At 41.2% G+C, this 22,608-nt stretch overlaps 1 protein-coding gene across 5 annotated transcripts in view; it reads right to left on the bottom strand.

The window, feature by feature from the left end:
- The window catches only part of LOC138959186 (uncharacterized), a 238,685-nt gene that overhangs the window by 34,349 nt on the left and 181,728 nt on the right, over positions 1-22,608 (bottom strand). For all 5 annotated transcript variants that reach the window (XM_070330571.1, XM_070330570.1, XM_070330574.1 and 2 more), the window contains 13 exons: positions 17,825-18,061; positions 16,656-16,948; positions 16,075-16,215; positions 15,612-15,707; positions 14,049-14,273; positions 13,296-13,569; positions 9,105-9,201; positions 7,577-7,673; positions 6,768-6,929; positions 5,309-5,470; positions 2,019-2,177; positions 616-783; positions 94-261 (listed from right to left, as the gene is read on the bottom strand). In XM_070330571.1, the coding sequence (XP_070186672.1) occupies positions 94-261; positions 616-783; positions 2,019-2,177; positions 5,309-5,470; positions 6,768-6,929; positions 7,577-7,673; positions 9,105-9,201; positions 13,296-13,569; positions 14,049-14,273; positions 15,612-15,707; positions 16,075-16,215; positions 16,656-16,948; positions 17,825-18,061 (2,279 nt within the window). The remainder of the gene's footprint in view (positions 1-93; positions 262-615; positions 784-2,018; positions 2,178-5,308; positions 5,471-6,767; positions 6,930-7,576; positions 7,674-9,104; positions 9,202-13,295; positions 13,570-14,048; positions 14,274-15,611; positions 15,708-16,074; positions 16,216-16,655; positions 16,949-17,824; positions 18,062-22,608) is intronic.

Below are 22,608 nucleotides of genomic sequence, written 5' to 3'. Positions count from 1 at the left end.
CATGCATACAAAATACAGCAAAATCGTATGGGTTCCCAGGTCTGCATCTCATATCAGACTTTTGTAGATTACAGATTTTCCCCAGCAGCTTACAGAGGGTGCAGTCGCTAATAGAGTCGGACCCTGTGGTCATGGTCCTGGTGTTGTTGGGACACAGTTCACAGTCGCTGTAGGGGTTAGTTCCAGTTCGGTAGAAGCCAACAGCACACGAACGGCATTCGTCCTTGTTTTCTACTTTCTCTTCTCCCGCTGGGCAGAAGACTGCACACAGGTCAAAAACAGCAATCAATGATGACCAGCAAAGCAAAGGCAAAAGCATTACAATCTGTTGCTTTCCTCAACTAGGAGTGCCTTATCTTTTTCTTCCACTTGCAGTGACAGATAAACACATTTTCCCATTTTTCAAGAAGTAAAAAAGACGAATTCCGAAAATAACTCCGTCGGGTTTGTATGGGTTGTGGAAGAGTGAACACCCTTGCTTATAACTCGGACAAACATTAGAGAGGCCAATCACTAGCGAGAGATGTATCGGAAACACGTGCTACAAACCCAACAGAGTTATTTCAAAACATCGTCTATTATTTTGTTTGTAGAAAAAGGTGTGAATTCACTCACACTTGCAATCTGTAGCAGAGGTGCTGCCTTGTTGGTCAGTCCGGTACCTGTCCCCACCACAAGAAATACAGCTGTACTGCCACTTTTGATCCTGGTATTGGCCGATGGGACAAAGCGCAGACTTGGTCTCATCAGGCCGTGTGCGGTAGCTACCAGCTTGGGTGTCAGCTGAATCATATAGAAAAACATAAGTACGGGTTGAAAAGTAAAACCCGTTCAGTCCTTCGCCGCAGTATAAAGAATCAAAAAACAAGAAATGTAAGTTGTTGGAACATTTAATTATCAACAAAACAAAACGTTACATTCACAAATACATCGACCCAGCGGTCTTTTAGGTGCACAGACAAACACTAAATAGACAACACTTACCTTGAAAAATTTTGATATTTAGTTTTTAATATTTTTAATTTTAGTTTTTGGATTTCTCAGGAAGTAGAGTATACAATCAGCCTACAGCAAATGAACTCATACTACAGTAGGATGGGTGATTATTGATGAGTGAGGGGTGTGTGCAGGGTGATACCGAACTGAGACACTGACTGTTCTAGTCAGTCGAATTAAGTCGTTACTGACTCTGTTAGATGGTCGACCGTTGGAAAACCAGAGTAGTCACCATTTGGAGGTCAGTTAGTTTGTAACCAAAAAGCGGTCGGAAAATTGTGTCTTTTTGTGTAGAGAGGTTGCAATGAGACACCTTGCTCTATTAAGAGATTAATGACAAAGTTCTAATGTGGAACAAAACAAAACTAATATGTCAATTTTGGTAAATATCACAACTAGAACTAAATATTTTTAAAACACCAACAACAACATAGAAATAACAAGATGTGTCACTGCTTGCACCTGAGTGATGAACTCACACTGAGAACAAGATTTTTTCCCAAGCTTTTCACTCATGCAATTCTGATTTCCCAAAATTCTGCTATGCCATGTATTTTCATTGCTCGAACTGTGGGAGCTCATACCCCCGAAAGCATTCAAAACTGTCATGGAATGCTGAGTAAAGTAAGTTTGTCCTGTAGGGTGGGGAGATAACTCAGTCGGTAGTGGTGCTGGCTTTAAAACCAGTTGTCGCAATTGGCGTGGGTTTGACCCGCACTTTCGCCAAGACTTATTTCCTATAGTCAACTTTGTGCAGTCACTGTCCTCCGTGTCCAAACACCCTCTGTGCATGCATGCCCAGAATAAAGATCCCAAGGTCACAGCAACAGTCTCAGGCCTTGGAAAACATGAATACACGCATGCAGGGGAAAAAAAATGGGTCGCGGGATTCTGTCGCAGCACAGCCCGAATTTCCTTGTGGGAATTCCCCGAAGACAATGAAATATACCTAAACTATAAAATATACCAAAACTATAAAATATACCCAAACCATAAAATATACCAAATATACCAATACCCACCGACATTGCAGTCATCCCTGCTAACAGCTCCTGTCTCATTGGTCACAAGTCCCGACGGGCAGGGTTCGCACAAAGTCTGATCACTGGGTTTGTAAAATCCAATGTTACAGGGTGTGCACGTGCCATTCTCCGTCAGTTCTTGTCCAGGAGGGCAGTCATCTGTAATATCACATAGCTTTCTCGTCATAAAACCCAGATAACATTGGCAGACCTGGGAACCCCTGTTTTGCGCTTAGAGTATTCTCAAACAAACTTGGTGTATTTTCAGAAAAATGAGCGTACTCCACACATCATTTGAACGTCCATGATTCAAACATGCTTCCCACGCGTCCGTCACACTGTTAATTAATTTTACCTATACATTTAAAACATATGATTTTTGCAATGTTAACTGACAAAAACTGTAATCATGTGTCAACATACTGCATCGGCACCTGTGAAGAAAAGTAGTGTAGGAATTTTTCTCGTCATATTTTTCCCCCACTGACCGTACTGATCGTATTCTAGACAATCATGCGTACAAAATACGGCGAAATCGTATGGGTTCCCAGGTCTGCATTGGTATAATCTGAAAAAAAACATGCTAGTGCCCTGTGTGGTACAAGTTTCATTAAAACACAGATAACATTCGTACAATCTGAAAAGGCATGCATGTACCCAGCGTGCTTCAAGTCTCTTGAAAACCCAGAGAACATTCTTACAATCTGAAAGAAATGCACGTACCCTGCGTGCAACAAGTCTCATTCAATGTATTTAGTATTCAAATCTCGCATGGACATGAACCTCAAGGTGCTGCAAACCAGAAGTGCTCTTTACAGTGGAACTCCCCTTTTAGACCCACAAATTTAAGACTCCCTCCTTTTTAAAGGTGGTCGTCTACATTTTTGCTTTTTTTCAATAATCTTATGGTTAGATTTTGCTAAAAAGTTATGTCAGATGATGAATGAACCATGGAAAAAAAATATGTAAAAAAAGATTTTATTTTTGGGTAGCGTGACTCACGCTTCCAATATTTTGTTTTCTGTTTGCTGAGAACATGTGCTTTGCCTAAAAATACTGACCAATCAAATTCATGTCACTATGCTTATAGCCACGCCCAAACAAGTGCAGCAACAGTTTGACACCGGAGCGCTGTCCACGCTTTTTTTTAAACGCACGAAATGCACGGGATTTGAGAGGAGTTTTGCGCTTGGCATTTTCCAAATAAGGATATCCTACTATGAGTACTACGCTGGTATACTACGATGAATTTTCAAACGGCTACACTGGCTTCGTCTTTCCTGATCAAAAGGGGGTGTATTGTTGATATTTGTAGATAATAGACTGCATTTTAATGGTCAAATGGCGATTTCGGTATAAACATGTAGACAAGGACCTTTAAGACCTTTTTTTCTCAGCTTTTCTGTTCATAACCTCTGTAAATTTACCTCCATACAAGATTTAAGACATGATTTTATAAGATTTTTTTTTAGATCTTAAAGGCATATGTACGCGCTCCCGTGTTTACAAAGTGTAGTTTGCCCATAATCTATGTCAAACGCACCATAAGACCATATAATGACGATATGTCACCATGCGCGGACCATAATACATGCATTACAGCTTGTTCTAGCCTCTGAAAAAGTGAGGATGTCAACAAAGCCGCGGTGTTAGCTCCCTTGCATCAACGTTACATGTGTTGCCTAATCTATAAATAGGACGATCCAGATCAAAATGAAAATTAACATATCTCAACATTGAAGGGGTCCTAGACCACAATATTTTGCAGGGAACTTAATTTAGCATGTCTCCAGCTGTTGGTAAAGCAATTAGCGTGTATAGTCATCGAGTACATATGCCTTTAAAGGGGGGTTCTAATGTACTTTGAAAGTCTATCGTGATATACATCCATGTTGCCAACTTTAGCAGTTTTGCTTCGCCGTTTTGTTCTGCCTCCTCCCCATTCACCATCTCAATCGTTGAATCATCATTTTTTGTGCATTGGTTTACCGGTACTATATGTTCCCAATGATGGGATACTCCCTGCCGACTGATTTAAAGCTTCTTTTTTTTTAAATAAAGTTCATACGTTTATTACTTCATGTACTTGCAATAGATCTCTGTTTAACGTGTTTATGTGTTATTGCTTTTGTAGCTTTTTTTTACTGGTTTAATGTGCAAGTGTAACAATCAGTCTCTAAGTTATAGGCTAAGCAGCAACACTACAAACAAACATTCTTTTTTTATTGTCTGAGTGTTCAGTTATCTTTCTTCCTAGTTTCAACTGATTTTAAATTCAAACGTCTTGCTGAAACAAGGAGGTTAATTGGAAATCAGTTCTCAATGCTCCAACTGCCTAATATTATATAATTGTGAATGAACGACTAGAATCATCACAAACAGAAGAAAATAGGAGATGGTTTAAGGGCAGGAGCTACCTTCAAATACACCGTTTTTCTCTTCAAGTCATTTGACCACAGCATTCATGAAACATAACTGTTTGTGTTAAAATGCTTTTGCTTCAATGTATTTAGAGTAATAGTATATGATAAAAAACAAAATGTGCTTTTAGATTGACTTAGTAAAAATCGTTAAAATGAAAAATAAGCAAAGCGTTGAATCGAAACATGTTAGTTCAGGGATGACAAGATAATTTCAACACTATTCATCAGAATGATTTGAACTTTTGCAGATATGTTTTAGATGTGCAGATAAATGAATTGTTCGAACGGATAAGCTCTAAGGAAAAAAGTTAAAGAGATACACATTTTCCAGTTTTCATAATTTGTTTACCCACACAGCAACATTTGTATCGCTTTAACTGTTTTTCCTACAGAAAATCATTTCGAACAAACATCTATCAGAATGTCTAAAACAATTCTGCAAAAGTTCAAATCATTCCCTGCTGTCTTTGTTTTTACAACATTGTTCAATCAGTCCAATTTACTTCAGTTTGGTGCCTAGACATTGATACTGATCCAGGTAACAGGGGGAGGTAACCACAACAACAAAACTCAATGCCCTATATAAGGCGTGGTAGTTACCTCCCCTATCGGTCTCCTACGCATGCGCGGGCAGTGACCGGTGCAAATCATTCCTCAATCAATTCACATTAGAAAATGTGAGAACAGTCATTTCAAAAAGAGTTTCTTACAATCAAGAGATCAAATTCAACATAAGAAGGGCAATTCGGAAAATGTTTCCAAACTGGAAACTGAGCTTTTTTCGTTCTCACCTTTTTAAAAGCTCGTATGTGTTAACACTGATCTTTTATGAAGTATTTAGAAAATCTTGTGCAGTTAGTAACTTACTGAAGCAGACGTCCTCTGAAATTGCCCCTGTCTGTCTTGTGGTCTTATCAACAGGGCAGGGCGAACAGTAGAAGAGACCGCTAATATTCTGGTAGAAGCCTTGAGGGCAAGGTGTGCACGCATCATTTTCTTGACTATAGAATGAGCCAGGGTCACATACATCTGCAAAAAAACAAACACAAGAGCTTTTCAGAAAGATTTTTTTTAAACTACAAAAAACACATGTGTGTACCACACACACACATGCATGTACACTTATCCATCCATCCAGGTTACACACACACACACACACACACACACACACACACACACACACACACACACACACACACACACATGTTCACAGAGAGCCCTCAGAGAGAGAGAGAGAGCTCACACATACTCATACGTACACATATGCGCACACACACACACACACACACACACGCTGCGTGCGTTTTGTTTACACAACTTATTAGCCCGCATTCACTCAATTAGCACAAACAAAATGATAATCAATAGAAGAGTTTGCAAAAGGTGGCTTAATTTGCTTGTGACACAGTGGTCCACTTGCTTGAAGACAGCTTCCTGTGCTTCTCAGTCCCATAGTCTGCGAGAACGTTTAGATAATACATGAGAACTGATAAATGTCAAACATTTTCAGAACACAAAAAGTCTTGTGGGCAACAAGGACATTTATGGGAAATCGGAATTCCTCTGCTGTAACCTCATGAATATTAATGAGTAGCACATGGACCAATCGCTGGGCAATGCCTTCCAGCCAGCTTAGCGTGGATGCTTTCCCCTTGACCGCGTTCGGTCACTCTCTTCTTTGTCTACCTACAGACAACATCATTTTTGCTCTGTCTCTACTTTTGACTTATTCTTCGTCTTTTTAAGAACTGATAAATGTCAAACATTTTCAGAACACAAATGGAATGCATTTTCTCACCGAATACTGCACTCGCCCACACAAGATAAGCCTCACATTTTTTCAGAGTAGATGGGCATGTTTGCGCAAAACACATGCATTCCTTTGTCAACAACCTTTCAGTTTAGGCAAGGGAAGACTTTTACAAAATAATTTCATTCAACTGTGTGATTTGCAATGTGAGGAATCTTAAAAATGAGCATACTACAGCAGACGATGCAAACATATTACTGACAGTAGTAACAAATAGAGCATTAGACCACTGTATCACAGACATAGCTGACCATAGTCAACTCTTCAATTCTAGACAGCAGATGCCATAAAGTTCTTCAGACTTTTTGCTTACACCCAAAGTGATTGAAAAGAAAAATGTTTGCCAGTTTATCTATTTTAAACTTATAAAGTTTGCTGGGTGTTGTCACAAAATTACCAATTACTCCATAATCCATCTGAACCAAGTGAAAGTAGCAAAGACAGATTTTAACAGCAACAAAGGCGATAAACACATATATATCTAACTCATCACACATAGGTTCATGCTCTACACACCCTTGCACTGGGTGTTGTCTGTGGAGCCAGCAGTTTCTGTGGTGAGACCCGGACTGCACATGCTACAGCTTGTCTGACCGCTAGAAGCCTGGTAGCTGCCAATGGCACACAGCACACATGTCTCTGTGCTGGCATTGTAGTAGGAACCAGCTGCGCACTTCACTGCACAAACAACTCATTTTTTTCAGATTTCACAAATGTAATTTCTACTGGAGAAAGAGTGTGTGTGTGTGTGTGTGTGTGTGTGTGTGTGTGTGTGTGTGTGTGTGTGTGTGTGTGTGTGTGTGTGTGTGTGTGTGTGTGTGTGTGTGTGCGTGCGTGCGTGCGTGCATGCGTGCGTGCGTGTGTGCATGCGTGCGTGCGTGCATGCCTGCATGCGTGCCTGCGTTGCCTGTGTGTGTTGTCTCTTGAGTTCAGAGTCGTTGTTGCAATAGTTAATTCCAACTTTTTGCTTCCCTGGTTCTCTTTAATAGTGTTCCAGTTTTTGTTTCAGGTTAATTCCCCAAGTTTCTCATAAATTGCATACACATTCACAAATTGCTGTTCAAGAGAAGAGTTATACAGTTTCTATTTTCTTCTTATTTAAATCACCTATGTGACCATAACTCTTGTTGTATAAGTGATCTTTTCTTCTTCTTCTATTCTTATAGGCCCTTCCTCCTCTTCCCATTTTTTTACTGGAAAAAGTACAGCAAAAACTTTCACTGGATTCACAATAGTTTGACAGATTTTTCACTTCTTTCCTTTAACTTTTTAAACAGTTCAGAGTGATTTTGCTTGTTTTTAATGATAGACTGTTAAGAACATACCACACTGATCTCCAATGAGGGCCATTGGAGCCTCGCACAGTAGCTCAACTTTCACATCCAACCCGTTAGGGTCTGGGACAGCCTCAGCAATGCGTTCCTGCACCACACACCAACATATTCGGAGTGCAATAAGTACTTTCATTAATTTGTCAATTAAATTAAATTAAAAAAATTGCAGAATGCCTGACAACTAACATATAAATCTAATAGATTTCCTGTTCAATCAGGACAATAACTATAGGATGAACAGAAGTCACAGAAAATGCTAAAGTACAGTAGAACCTGTCGAAAACGTTCACCCAAGGGACCAGCCAAAAGCAGTCTTTATAGACAGGTTTGAGGACTGCATGGGTGGCCGAGTGGTAACGCACTTGCGCTTGGAAGCGAGAGGTTGCGAGTTCGACCCTGGGTCAGGGCGTTAGCAATTTTCTCCCCCCATTTCCTAACCTAGGTGGTGGGTTCAAGTGCTAGTCTTTCGGATGAGACGAAAAACCGAGGTCCCTTCGTGTACACTACATTGGGGTGTGCACGTTAAAGATCCCACGATTGACAAAAGGGTCTTTCCTGGCAAAATTGTATAGGCATAGATAAAAATGTCCACCAAAATACCCGTGTGACTTGGAATAATAGGCCGTGAAAAGTAGCATATGCGCCGAAATGGTTGCGATCTGCTGGCTGATGTGAATGCGTGATGTATTGTGTAAAAAAATTCCATCTCACATGGCATAAATAAATAAATGAATATGTGCGCAATATAAATTGCATAAAATAAAAATTTAAAAATTAAAAAAATAAATCCCTGCGCTTAGAACTGTACCCACGGAATACGCGCGATATAAGCCTCATATTGATTGATTGATTGACAGGTGGTCGCTGTGGAAAATTGTGAATTATATTGAAAGACAACATGTCGGTGATCCTTTGGGGTGGTTGTTATGGGCAGATGGTCAATATCAAGAGGTAGACATCAGGACAGATTCAGCTGTAATACCTCTGTTTTAAGACTTTCAGATGATCAGCGCATAGCATAGTGGTTAGGATGTCCGCCTTCCGTGGGGAAGGTTCTGGCCACGCCTCGTGGGTTAAAGGTTGAGGTTTTTTCAGATCTCATCGGTCAACATATGAGCAGACCTACTATAGTGCCTGAACTCCCTTCGTGTGTACAAGGCAAGCATAAAGACCAAGTACACACGAAAAAGATCCTGTAATCCATGTCAAAGTTCGATGGATTAAAGAAACACAAAAACTCTCAGCATACGTTCCCCAAGAATTGGAGTAGGACTGCCTAAATGGCATGAAAAAATAGAGGTTTAACAATAATATGTTCCAACACTTTCTTGCACACCACCAACAACACCAACACCAACACCAACAACAACACCAACACCCACAACAACAACAACAAAGATATTATCATGAAATATAAGCATTATCTCTGCTGTTATTTTTTGCAACAAAAAGGATTTAAAATAGCATCAGCTTAACGTAACTAAATAGTTTTAACCACTACTGATTGTCAAATACTTACACTGAAATCAAAGACAGTGTCACTGAGCACTAGCTGCTGCAACAAGTCTTCTGGGGAACGTTTCAGGGAAGGGTCCAATGTGTTGGTCAGCATATCTCTGCAAAAATGAAGATATCACAGGCACTCTCTTCAGACAAAGTGGCAACCATTCCTTCTACAGCAACACATGAATATTTTAAGCATAACCTTGTTTAGGGAACATCCATGCTCGCAAGCATGAAGGCACAAGCACGCACATTCACACACACAGCACACGCACGCAGATACATACACACTAGCATACACATGTGCGCTCATTTTGTATCCTGCACTTCATGGGAATTAAAGACAAACTAACTTTCACAGCATAAAAGAGGCGCAGATCAATCAAAGAAACAGTTATTTCTTTTTTTCCCTGAAAACAAGTCCTGAGAATATATTCACAATATTTCTTCCCGACAAATATATGAATTTTGTTACCATGGGCAATGAAAATCACCGCTGGCGTGCTAAAGGTTAATTTTTTTTTTACTTTCTTTATTTCCATGACTTGAATTGAAATTCCATGACTTTCCAGGCCTGGAAAATTAAAAATCAAATTCCATGACTTTCCAGGTTTTCCATGACCTGTACGAACCCTGTATATGGTAAAAGTTCCGAGGAATTTGCGTGACTCAGTTTACTTCAGATGCAGCTTTAAGTTATTTCCTTATTGTCTTATGTTGATAATGAATCCGGGCCTATCTAGTACAGTAGTAGACTAAACAAAGCAAAGCAAAAGGGTTGTTGAGTGAGAACCTGTCAGTTGTAAATATTTATGAGGTCAAATGTGTCATTGGCTGCGATTGGCTGCATGAGATCATGTGCATAAGGTAACACCAGCCTCGGTTCAATCCCGTCCCCGTTGGCTGTTCTGTTTAGAGTTGCGTAATCAGTTCCAATTTTATTTTGGTCGAAATAAACTGCATGGTGATAAAAGTGTTCTTTCTAATATGCTGACTGTTAGTAAATGATAACAGACATGTCTCAAAAATGATATTAGCATTCACCTGAAAGTTCAAGCTTGATATCTTTTCTCTCAACATGTCTGTTATCATTTGCTTACAGTCAGCATATTAGAAATAACTAATATTGTTGCATTATTAGGAATCTGAGGGTAGTTTCATCTCAGGGGAGGCAACTTCTTTTTATATTTAGTCAAGTTTTGACTAAATATTTTAACATCGAGGGGGAATCGAAACGAGGGTCGTGGTGTATGTGTGTGTGTATGTGTGTGTGTGTGTGTGTGTGCGTGCGTGCGTGCGTGCGTGTAGAGCGATTCAGACCAAACTACTGGACCGATCTTTATGAAATTTGACATGAGAGTTCCTGGGATTGATATCCCCATACGTTTTTTTCATTTTTTTGATAAATGTCTTTGATGACGTCATATCCGGCTTTTCGTGAAAGTTGAGGCGGCACTGTCACGCTCTCATTTTTCAACCAAATTGGTTGAAATTTTGGTAAAGTAATCTTCGACGAAGCCCGGGGTTCGGTATTGCATTTCAGCTTGGTGGCTTAAAAATTAATTAATGACTTTGGTCATTAAAAATCTGAAAATTGTAAAAAAAAATAAAAATTTATAAAACGATCCAAATTTACGTTTATCTTATTCTCCATCATTTGCTGATTCCAAAAACATATAAATATGTTATATTCGGATTAAAAACAAGCTCTGAAAATTAAATATATAAAAATTATTATCAAAATTAAATTGTCCAAATCAATTTAAAAACACTTTCATCTTATTCCTTGTCGGTTCCTGATTCCAAAAACATATAGATATGATATGTTTGGATTAAAAACACGCTCAGAAAGTTAAAACAAAGAGAGGTACAGAAAAGCGTGCTATCCTTCTTAGCGCAACTACTACCCCACTCTTCTTGTCAATTTCACTGCCTTTGCCATGAGCGGTGGCCTGACGATGCTACGAGTAAAATGGCATTGCGTTTCATTCTGTGAGTTCGACAGCTACTTGACTAAATATTGTATTTTCGCCTTACGCGACTTGTTGAATGTTTGGTAAGTCGGTTGTCTAAAAAAAGAGTGTCGCCATTCAGACGTTAGTTACAGTGTAAAAGGCATCCGTTGCCTAGAATATCGGTCGGCAAATGGAGGGGGTCGTTTTTAAGAGGGGTCATTATGGGAGGTTCCACTATATGTAATTAAGTGTAAAAAACACTCAATTAACCTTAGGAGGCAAAGCCAGTGAAACCGGAGTAGGATTAAACTAATTTAATAGGCCTTTGAAAATCTGCCATTTGAACGCAAAGGTTTGAAACAGAATACCAGGAGACAACCACAGTTATACCCTATCACAAAAAGTCTTGTGGGTAACATGGACATTTATGGGAAATCGGAATTCCTCTGCTGTAACCTCATGAATATCAATGAGTAGCACATGGACCAATCGCTGGGCAATGCCAGAGATTGTTCCAGCCAGCTTAGCGTGGATGCTTTCCCCTTGACCGCGTTCGGTCACTCTCTTCTTTGTCTACCTACAGACAACATCATTTTTGCTCTGTCTCTACTTTTGACTTATTCTTCGTCTTTTCTCTAACTTCTCTTCTTTATACTTCCTTCTCGCTCTCTTGTGTCTTCTATTCTTCTACTTGATCCCGTGTCTTCGCTTCAGCCAACATTAAGGTACTGTGATTCATTCTATTTTTCTTCGTTGTTGATCTTATTTTGCCGTGATGCCAGGAAAGCACGCCGTGATCGTTGGCCATTCTATTGGCGGGCGGCTAAGGACGGTGGTTTACTGTCGAACAGACGCTCAGTTGTCCCCTTATTTCAAACTTGCGGGAAAGGTCGATTCAGTAAAGTTTTCGTGTCGCGGGGGAAAGACTTTGGACACTTTAGAAAAAGAATTCCTGATCATAGGCGACAAGGATATTTCCTTCAACACTGACCCGAACGGGTTAGCCGGTCGGATTCTTGCAGTTGCGTCTGTGATAGCAGCTCGAACCGGGGCTCACGTCATCATTGCTAAGCTTTTACCTCGACAACGTGCCCCTTCGTGTACAGGAGACAACCACAGTTATACCCTATCACAAACAGCTCTCTAAAAACCCACAGGTTTCTCACCTGCAGCCACTGAGCGTTTGAGCTATTAATAGCTTAGTGCTCAAGGCCTGCAAACAACTCTAAACAACTCTGAGCAGGTGCAGTGAAAAGGGGAACTACTGCATCACCCTGTCTCATAAAACAAGCCAAAAATTCAAAGACAATTCGTCCTTTTTAGATTTGTCAAGTTTTGACTAAATGTTTTAACATAGACGGGGAATCGAGACGAGGGTGGTGGTGTGTGTTAGTGTGTGTGTGTGTGTGTGTGTGTGCTTGCGTGTGTGTAGAGCGATTCAGAGAAAACTACTGGACCGATCTTCATGAAATTTCACATGAGGGTTTCTGGGTATGATATCCCGAGGTGGTTTTTTTCATTTTTTCGATAAATGTCTTTGATGACGTCATATTCGGCTTTTTATGAAAGTTGAGGCAGCACTGTCACGCCCTAATTTTTCAATCAAATTGATTGAAATTTTGGTCAAGCAATCTTTGATGAAGTCCGGACTATGGGATTAAATTTTAGCTTGGCATCGTAAAAATTAGTTAATTTGCTCATTAAAGTTGCCATTAAAATCGAGTTGTCACAAACAGATTTAAAAATGATTGAATCGTATTCCTCAATTTCTCCTGAATTCAAAAATATATACATATATCATGTTTACTCTAAAAATGTGCTCAGAATGACAGAAAATAGGTTAAATAAGTACTGCGTTCGCACGCTACGCAGAGACGAGCGTGACCCGTCTCAGTCTTTAGCTGTGGTTAGTCGAGACTATCTTAATATAGTCTCGGCGATGACTGTTTTTTAGTGTTAATCTGTTACTTTGATGCCGACAGCTTGACTAAATGTTAATATATCGCTTCACGCGACTTGTCTTTATTTTTTTTTCAAATCCTTTAAGACTAAAAATCAAGCCAAAGGTATACTAATTTCTTTGGTTATTTGGAGGCTTGGTTGTTAAACGTTACTTGGTTAATTGGTTGGTTGATTTCCTTCTTTTTTTAAAAAGTGTTTCAGATGAAAAAATTTCCATGAAAATGATAGACGGAAACGAATATTTTGTGTGCCCAAAAAGAACTAAAAATCAAATGTCAGAAATGACTCACGGAACATCATCAGCAGTCATGGTAACAGTGACATCTTGGTACGTTGCCTGACGTTTCCGTCTCCCAGTTGGAGCTGCCCCAACTTGACAAGAGATATCGAGTTGAATGTCAGAGCAATCAGTCATCTTGCAGAGACCATTGGACCATCTGGCGTTCTGCTGCTGGAGGCGCAATTCCATCTGTTCTCTGACCTCCTGGGACACTTCGTTGCACTCAGATGATGGCACATGATACACGATCACTACAACCAGTCGACGCTTTGGTTTGGAAGTGGCTGCGACAGACATTTGTAAAAGGTTATGATGCGGTTACTTGTCAGAACTCAAAACAAAAGAGCCCCCCCCCCCCCAAAAAAAAGAGGCCCAGTCTTCCAGGCTGAAGTAAAAATATACCAGTCCATCAACCAATTTCATCCAAACTGACACCTGAATGCTAAAGCCAGAGTAAATCATTAATTTTTCAATATATTTTTGTCCACCTTTATAATCAATTTAAACTTTAGCCATAACAAGTCTCCAATCTAGAAATGAAAGAAAATTCTCTGTTGTTGGAACATGAAATCTGCAAAATTATTGAGGTACTTAAAGAATTAAAGCTTAGTATACAACCTAGCTTCTCTTCACATGAAATTTAGCCAAATACCTGTTTTAGTAAGCTCTGATGATTCTCAACTTGAAACCTTCCATCAACACATTATGACGACATACCTATACCTTACAACAGTAGTAATAACTGATCGAAGCAAATTCTTACGTCCACAAGGTGGCAAGGTATAGGGCATGTAACGGTTGGGGACAGGAGGATCCCAGCTGCCCACGGGCCCACAGGTGTGAATTGCCGGGGAGGGAACCACCACTCTGTGGTCAGCCTTGCAACTGACCGAGCACTGACGGTAATCTCTCTTCTCAGCATCAGTGAAGTTGGCACAGAACACCTGGTCTGCATTCATTGGGGTCTTTGGGGTTGTGCACTGATCATCTGAACACATTTTGTACCACATTTATCAGCATTAGTCTCTTGTTCCTATTCACATTTATCAGCATTTCAAAAACATGTTTGAAGCAATTACTTCCTGGGTCAGATTAGTAACCTGCACATCATTAAGACGTCTTCAACAACTCAAACAAAAGTTATAACAAACAAAACAACAACAACAAAACTAAAAATAATGGAGTTAATTACTGAAAGGGGATCAGTTTGAAAGAAACAAAGTGGAAAAGATGAAGCTCTTTGAGTAACCAACCACTCTGTTGTATGTTAAAAGACTGTTAAATAGCACTGCCACCTTGTAGCAGTACTGAAACGAGCATTCCAATCCAACACACTGTCGTCCCAACCTGTCAAACAGAAAGGCTAAACGTACTACCTTCTTCTTCTTCTGCGTTCGTGGGCTGAAACTCCCACGTACACTCGTGATTTTTGCATGAGTGGAATTTTACGTGTATGACCGTTTTTTAGGCAGCCATACGCCGTTTTCGGAGGAAGCATGCTGGGTATTTTCGTGTTTCTATAACCCACCAAACTCTGACATGGATTACAGGATCTTTTTCGTGCGCACTTGGTCTTGTGCTTGCATGTACACACGGGGGGGTGTTCGGACACCGAGGAGAGTCTGCACACAAAGTTGACTCTGAGAAATAAATCTCTCGCCGAACGTGGGGACGAACTCACACTGACAGCGGCCAACTGGATACAAATCCAGCGCGCTACCGACTGAGCTACATCCCCGCCGAAACGTACTACCAACATCTGTGTATTGGTATGTAGGGCAGAAGGGGTCTAAGTCGGCCAAAAGTAGGTGCAATCCCTGTAGATGCAATTCCTGTTTGCGTTTTTCCTATGCACAAGGAATACACCCAGGCGCATTTCCTGGAGGAAAGTATAATGCTGCTCAATCTCGCGCCAAGCAAGTGACTCAACTCAGTCTTTGTCCCTTCATACACACCCAAAACTGATGCGGTATGACAGGATGGATTGTCTTATTTCTTCAATAAATATTGCAATACTGAATCGAAACTCTTTCAAAAATAAAAAGATCCAAAAATATTAAATTCTACCAAAGCTGCTAAGCATAGTGTGACCTTCAGCAAGATCGGCAACACACTACAGAAAATGCATCCAGGTACATTCTCTGTATACAGCAAAAACACCTACAGGAAATGTACCTACAGCCCAGGAATGCACCCATTTTGGGGCGATTCAGACCCGTTCTACATAAGGGAGGGCATAAAATGTGTACTATACAAAATTTGCAACATGTTCATAGCAAAAGAACAAAACATTTCTGAGACAGCCATAAACAAAATGAATGCTTACACTGCAAGTAGATGTCAAAAGTACACAGAGCCTTGTTGCCATCAGTATTGGATGCTTCCACTATCACAGGGTATTTACCCCACAGGAACACCGTCCCTATCACAACAAATACACACTGTTATCATCTAAGCAGAAAATATTTATAAACAAGAAAATACAATATTGTAAAATGTGTACAAACGTTTAACACAGAGTATTATTCAACTGCTCTGGACAAAGCATCTAGACAGAATTGATCTTCAAAGACTTGTTACTCGAACAAAACAGGATAGCAATTGTCTTAAACATACACATGTTATACCAGGGTTTTGCTTTCAAAGCAGACATCTAAACGTACCATGGCTAGTAATTTTGTTAACATTCAGTGTCTGAGTTCAATAAATCCAAATACCAGAATAAACCCAAAACAAATGAAGCTTCTTGCCCACACGTTTGTATAAGGGAGGTAGCCTGCAACACTTACCTGAGGACAGTGACGACTTGACATTGCTGGCCTGTCCTTTGAAGACAATATCAGGCCATGTGATCCGAGTCACTCTCTGGGTGCTGTACTGGATGATGTCTTTTGGGCAAGAGTCGTGGTCAACTTCCACGCTGGTCGTGCCTGCAGAAAAGCCAGCAGATCATACATCAGTGACTGTTATCTTGTATCAAGTTTGTTCCAACACGAAAGATTGCGGAGAAGTTACAAAGTACTTTCCTTTGTGCCCTTACAATTGCTCACTCACAAGAATCCCAAATGTCTACATACATAGAAAAAAGCTAAGGCAGAGGGGGCCCAATAGCTCAATTGGTAGAGCACTGGACTTGTGATCCTAGGGTTGTAGGTTCAAATCCGGGTGGGGCCAGTATCCATGTCACCTCTGTGGTGAGTAAAAGACCTCAGTCATTCTGCCACAAGTACAGGTGGCTGATTTCACCTAAACATGCATAGGTCTGGGTAGTGTGACTCTGTTGCTGCTAGCTTTCCACTGGGAGGAAGCGACCCAAATGTCCCAGCAAAAGGAAAATAAAGTTATGAAAATGAAAAAAAAAAGAGAATACCTGCTACAGAGGTGGTGCAAGTGGGAAAGCCGGTGAAGCCGCGTGGACAACTCTGATCCGCGACGGATGGGTAGATGCGAGTGACACCAGGGTACAAGAGGAACTCGCCCCAGGTCATGATGGCATCCGGGAAGACGTAGAAGGGGTCGGTGTTACCAAGCACTGTTAACTCGGCATTGAAGATAAGTTCTCGGTTGTAGAGTGACACCTGGCTGATGTACCCATTGAATCCTTCCCCTTCTCGGCACATGTCCATGGCAACATCATAGTTACAGCCGAGGACCATCCACACACTGAAAAGAAGATGCGCAAATTCCGTAATTCATGTAGTACAAATTACAGGCAGTACTCTGGCCATGGTCTATAAAGATAAAACAGCAGACCATACGCTCCCCTTGGACTGACAAAAAAGCTGATCTGTCAAGAACCCACCGAATATGTAATAATAACAAGCAGAAGACAGCTGACATGGAATGCCTTATGAAAAAAGCATTTCCATCATATTGCGTGTTGTTAATCAGAATGATGAAGCAGAGTAACAGATGCTGACATTTATTACATGTACTTGTTCTTAGTTTCCCGATAGGCTACATGCATGTTCTATCTAAAATACAAAACCCATCTCAGCTAAGACGGATTGGCCGTTTCTCATCAGTCATAGAGCAGCATATGCTACAATTACCCTTTAATATGTGTATCTTGTTTTGAAAAGGGGATAGACCTAGGGACATGTGCAATGTTTTAAAAATAACAACAACAACAACAAACGGCTATCCCCCCCCCCCCCCCCCCTCATGGGATGAAATTCCCACGGTTTTCATGTGTATGACCCTTTTTACCCTTCTCTTGAGGCAGCCATATGCCGCTTTCGGGGGATGCGTGCTTGGTATTTTTGTGTTTCTATATCCCACCGAACTCTGACATGGACTGCATGATCTTTTCCGTGCGCACTTGGTCTTGTGCTTGTATGTACACACGAAGGGGGTTAAGGCACTAGTAGGTCCGCACATAAATTGACCTGGGAGATTGGAAAAATCTACACCCTTAACCCATCAGGCGCGGCAGGGATTCGAACCCATGACCTTCCACTTGGGAGGCCGGCGTCTTATCCACGAGGCCACTGCACCCATCTGTACCTGACCCAATGCAGAGAACAAAAGGCTAATCACTTTAGATCCAGTGGTTGTCCGGTGTTGTAGTTTTGAAGCGGGATACGGACAGTGTCCACAAAGAAGGCGATGAGGCCAGAAGTCTTGTTCCAGGACAGAACGATGTAATGCCACTCTCCGTCCATGTTGTAGTCAACTGTGGTGTTCAGCTTCAGAGGTTTACCGTCCAGAGACAGAACCACCCCTGTCTCGTCAAGACGGATCAGCTCTTGCTTGTCTGCCAGGCTGTTGGGGTCTCTGAAACATTAGCAGAGAACAGAGCACTGTAGTGCATTTATCTCTAAGCTGCCCTTCAAAGGAAAACAGAGCACTGTAGTGCATTTATCTTTATCTAGTCAGCCCAGAAAACAACCTAAGAATTATTGCAAGATTTGATTTTTTTATGTCTACTTGTAGAGAAAATGTAGCCCTTTAACATAAAAATGATCTAGGAAAATCTACGGTTTATTTACTGAGATAAAATTAAATAAAGCATAATTAATCCCACGTTCTCATTCATTCAGGCAACATTGTACAGCCATAGCGGGAAGGTGTGCGGCGTATCACTCAACACCTTATCAGCGGCATGGTTCAGATTGCCTTGGCTGCATCCGCTACCATCGTTAGTGAGCCTGTTACAAAGGATGCTACGACCAGTTGGAATGCGTTTGCTTAATCGCGTCGTTTCCGCGTTTTTTTGGGCGTCAGTGGTTGAACTTTCACTTCGTGGATGTCGACACTCCAAATCCATGAAGGTCAGTGACTTTTTATCATTCAAATGTACATTTTTGTTCAATCATTTGATGAGTACGTTAGAAAGGTTTACTTGTATTTGAAAGCGGTCTGCTTCCATTCTTTTGTATGGTTCCCCGTTTGCACAGTGTTGCTGTTTTGATCCAATTCCTCAATTGTTTTCGATAATTCGGTGTTTTTGTGTGTGCAGCTTCTGATATGGATGAAACAGAAGGGCTTTGCTGTATATGTAAATCTGTATGCAACATCACCATAAAGCCCCTAGACAGTGCAACATTGAGAGTAGAAGGCGCCAGAGGTAAATATTGTTTCACGATAATGAATCAAACAATTGGTGCTTGGTTAAGATTATTAGTGAGGGCAGAATAGTCCGTTTCAATCAATGAAGATTAATACATAAATATTCATGCAGTTTTTGGACATCTCTCTCTCTCTCTCTCAGTCTCAATCTCTCTCAATCTCTCTCTCTCTCTCTCTCTCTCTCTCTCTCTCTCTCTGTCTCTCTCTCTCTTCCCGAGCTCTCTTTCTTTGCAAAACACACACACAACCACACACACACACACACACCCACACACACCCACACACACACACACACACACACACACACACACACACACACACACAATGATGTGATTTGCCAAAAAAAATAAAGCGCGTACCTGTGCATTCATTCGATAAAAAAAAGAAAATTGGAAATCTGATTATAATGAACCGTAACATAAACGTTATTTTTATTTTAGACCGAAATATGACAAATGACATTTTACACAGATCTCGACGGTCATAATTGCCAGCGTTATCCCGGAGAACAATGAATGGCTCGTTCTAAGTAAAACATCATTTTCGGGTTTAAAATGCAAATTACGTATAATTAATGAATCGGGTATATATATGAGCAACGGTTTGTGTTTGTCAGTTCATATGTCATGTCTTGTCAACAGGAATCAACAGTGCAAGCAAGAAAAGAGGTGATAGTGTGCAAGCGACCGCGGGAAAACGAGTTCACAAAGAATGTCGTAAACTTTACACCAACACACACGTCATTGAAAGAGACCTGAGAGCACAGAAGAGATTGCATGATGAAGTTGATCAGGCAGGTCCAAGTCTTCGATCACAACAAAATGCCTTTGACTTTGCTACTTGTTGTTTATACTGTGGAACCATGGCGAATCTTGCAGCCAAAAACGCGCCTGACAAAGCCTTCCAGGTTCGTACGTTTTCGTTCCAGGACTCAGTATTTGCCTCGTGCGACAACAGACAGGATGAGTGGTCAGACACAGTGCGGGGGCGACTGGAATATGCGAGAGACTTGCATGCAGCTGATTCTATTTATCACAAAACCTGTGATGTCAACTTCAGGACAGGAAAGCAGATCCCACAGCGGTTTCAAGTCACTTCGTCAACATCATCATCTAAAAGGCCTTGTCAAAGAGGACGACCAAAAGATACAGACAAGAGAAATGCGTACGAACAAACAGTTCAGTACCTATGTGAAAATGATGACGAGCAAATCACCATCGGTGAACTCGTCGAAAAAATGAACGAGTTCTCAGAAGGAAAAACGTACACCCACCAACACATGAAAGACAAACTGTTGGAAACGTTTGCAGACAGAATCATTGTCACGGAAGTAAATGGAGAAGCCAATGTTGTAACATTCCGAACAACAGCTAGAACTCTTCTCCATGACTTTTTTAGCGCTCCCAAAGCAACAAATGACGAAGAAGAAAAGCTTAGGGTAGTGAAGGCTGCGGCTGAGATGATCAGAAACGACGTTAAAGCAGCTGCAACAGCAAGCAGCCACTATCCAACATCCAATGACATAGCGTCCGTGACCAAGAATCTAGATTTCGTTCCTCAGTCTCTTTAGGTTCTGCTTCGCACGATATTTAGTGAGAAGGATGCGGACGTCAAGATTGCTTCAATCGGCCAGGCGATTGTGCAAGCTGCTCGTCCGAGAGTTGTTATTGCCCCATTGCAAGTTGGACTCGGTATCCAAATGCATCACCACTTCGGTTCAAGGTTTCTGATTGATGTTCTCAATACCATGGGATTCACTTCATTCTACACAGAGGTACAAAAGTTCGAAGCAAATGCAGCAGTTTCTCAGAGTACAGACATACCTGGATATCAAAGTTCTTTTCTCCAATACGTCGCTGACAATGTCGACCATAATTCCAGCACCCTTGATGGTCACAACACATTCCATGGGATGGGAATAGTAGTTTCCAAGATTAGCAAACAAGTCCCAGCTTGCTGACGAAATATGGAAAATTGCCAACGTTGACATGCCAGAGCTACCAAAGTGTGATGTTGAAGTCCAATACATCCTGGACGGAGGGGCTCTTCAGCAGCTGATACCTTGGCCTCGAGGTGCAACATTTGCTGCAATAATACGATCTTACGTCCAGTTTGTTCAGCACAGGTTCCAGAATGCAACCGTGGTTTTCGATGGATACAACTCTGGTCCATCTACCAAGGATGTCACTCACAACCGTCGAGCCAAGGGAAAGTGTTCACCTGAGGTCGTCTTCAAGCCGGAAATGTCATTGCAGGCAAGAAAGGATGTGTTTCTCTCCAACAAGAAGAACAAGCAGCGGTTCATTAACCTCCTCTCTGAAGCCCTGGCTGCAAACTTGTGTCCGACGGTGTGTGCTGACGGAGATGCAGACTGCATGATAGTTGCTCAGGCTCTAGAGAGTTCAAAGACACAGGTTACTATTGTTGTAGGAGACGACACTGATGTGCTGGTTCTCCTTTGTCACCATGCCTCAGACAACCATCGTGACATCTTTTTGGAACCAAGCCACAGGACAAGTACCAAGACAGTCAAGCTATGGAATATCAGGCATGCCAGGTGTCTTGGCAGTCTATGCCAAGTCCTACCAGTCATCCATGCTGTCAGTGGTTGCGACACAACGTCAAGGCCATTTGGAGTAGGCAAGCGTAGTGCATTTCGCAAATTTCAGAGATCTAAAGAACTCAAGAGTCTGGCTTCCATGTTTCTTACAGACTGTACACCGAGCAACAGCACTGAAGCTGGGGAGAAAATACTTGTCTCACTTTATGATGGAACATCTCCCGACTGCCTGGATGACTTGAGGTACAACATGTTCTGCACGAAAGTTGCAGGGGGAACTTCGTTTTTACAAATGCATTGTCTTCCTCCAACGTCTGCTGCAGCAAAATACCACAGTCTTCGTGTGTATCTACAAGTACAAGAGTGGGCAGGAACTGTCTTGGAACCTCAAGATTGGGGCTGGAAGACAGCTGGAGACAACCTGGTACCCTGTACCACTGATCTCCCTCCGGCACCTTCCAAGCTGCTGTCAGTCATCAGATGCAACTGCAAATCTGACTGTGATACCAAGCGCTGCAGTTGTAGAAAACACGGTCTGGATTGCTCCTCTGTTTGTGGTGAATGCCATGGGCTTGAATGTTCCAACGCTTATGTCATGTGCGCAGACGAGAATGACACAGACGACTAAAAGAGATACAGGGTCCAGGGCACGTGATATGTTCGTGCATATAAGAAATAAGTTGTTTTGTCTTGTGTACAAAGATGCTAATTCAGCAGCAAATAGACATCAATCATACAATGTGTGCAGTTCATTGCCTTTTTCGCACAGAACTGGCATTGTGCTTCAAAAGGAAACTTGCAAGTCTTAAGGTGACATTATTTGTGCAGAGACTGAGTGGACTGCTTCAAAACAAGGTCATACAAATCTGACTCGGCCTTTTTTCAGCCTCTTCAATTCTATTTCAAAGTGAAACTGTATCAATCAAAAGACTCGATGAGCAGCCTACATCAAGACATAAATAACTAAAGACAGTCACAAGCTGTGACTGAGTAGGATAAGTTTTTCTTAGTTATTACTAAAACATTAACACAAAGTCGTGTTTTTTAATTTGTTTGAACGATACCAAAAAATATTATCATTATCATCATCGTGTAAAAGCATTCCTGATGCCAAACCTGAAAACATTAACCAAAAATATGGATTACTTGGTCTACAAAGAGCGCACACGGCTTGATATTCGGGAAAAAAGGT

The sequence above is a fragment of the Littorina saxatilis genome, linkage group LG2 (assembly GCF_037325665.1).
Source record: "Littorina saxatilis isolate snail1 linkage group LG2, US_GU_Lsax_2.0, whole genome shotgun sequence".
NCBI classification, from domain to species: Eukaryota; Metazoa; Mollusca; class Gastropoda; order Littorinimorpha; family Littorinidae; genus Littorina; species Littorina saxatilis.
The sequence above is the reverse complement of the archived record's forward strand: the minus strand, read 5'-3'. Positions and strand labels throughout refer to the sequence as shown.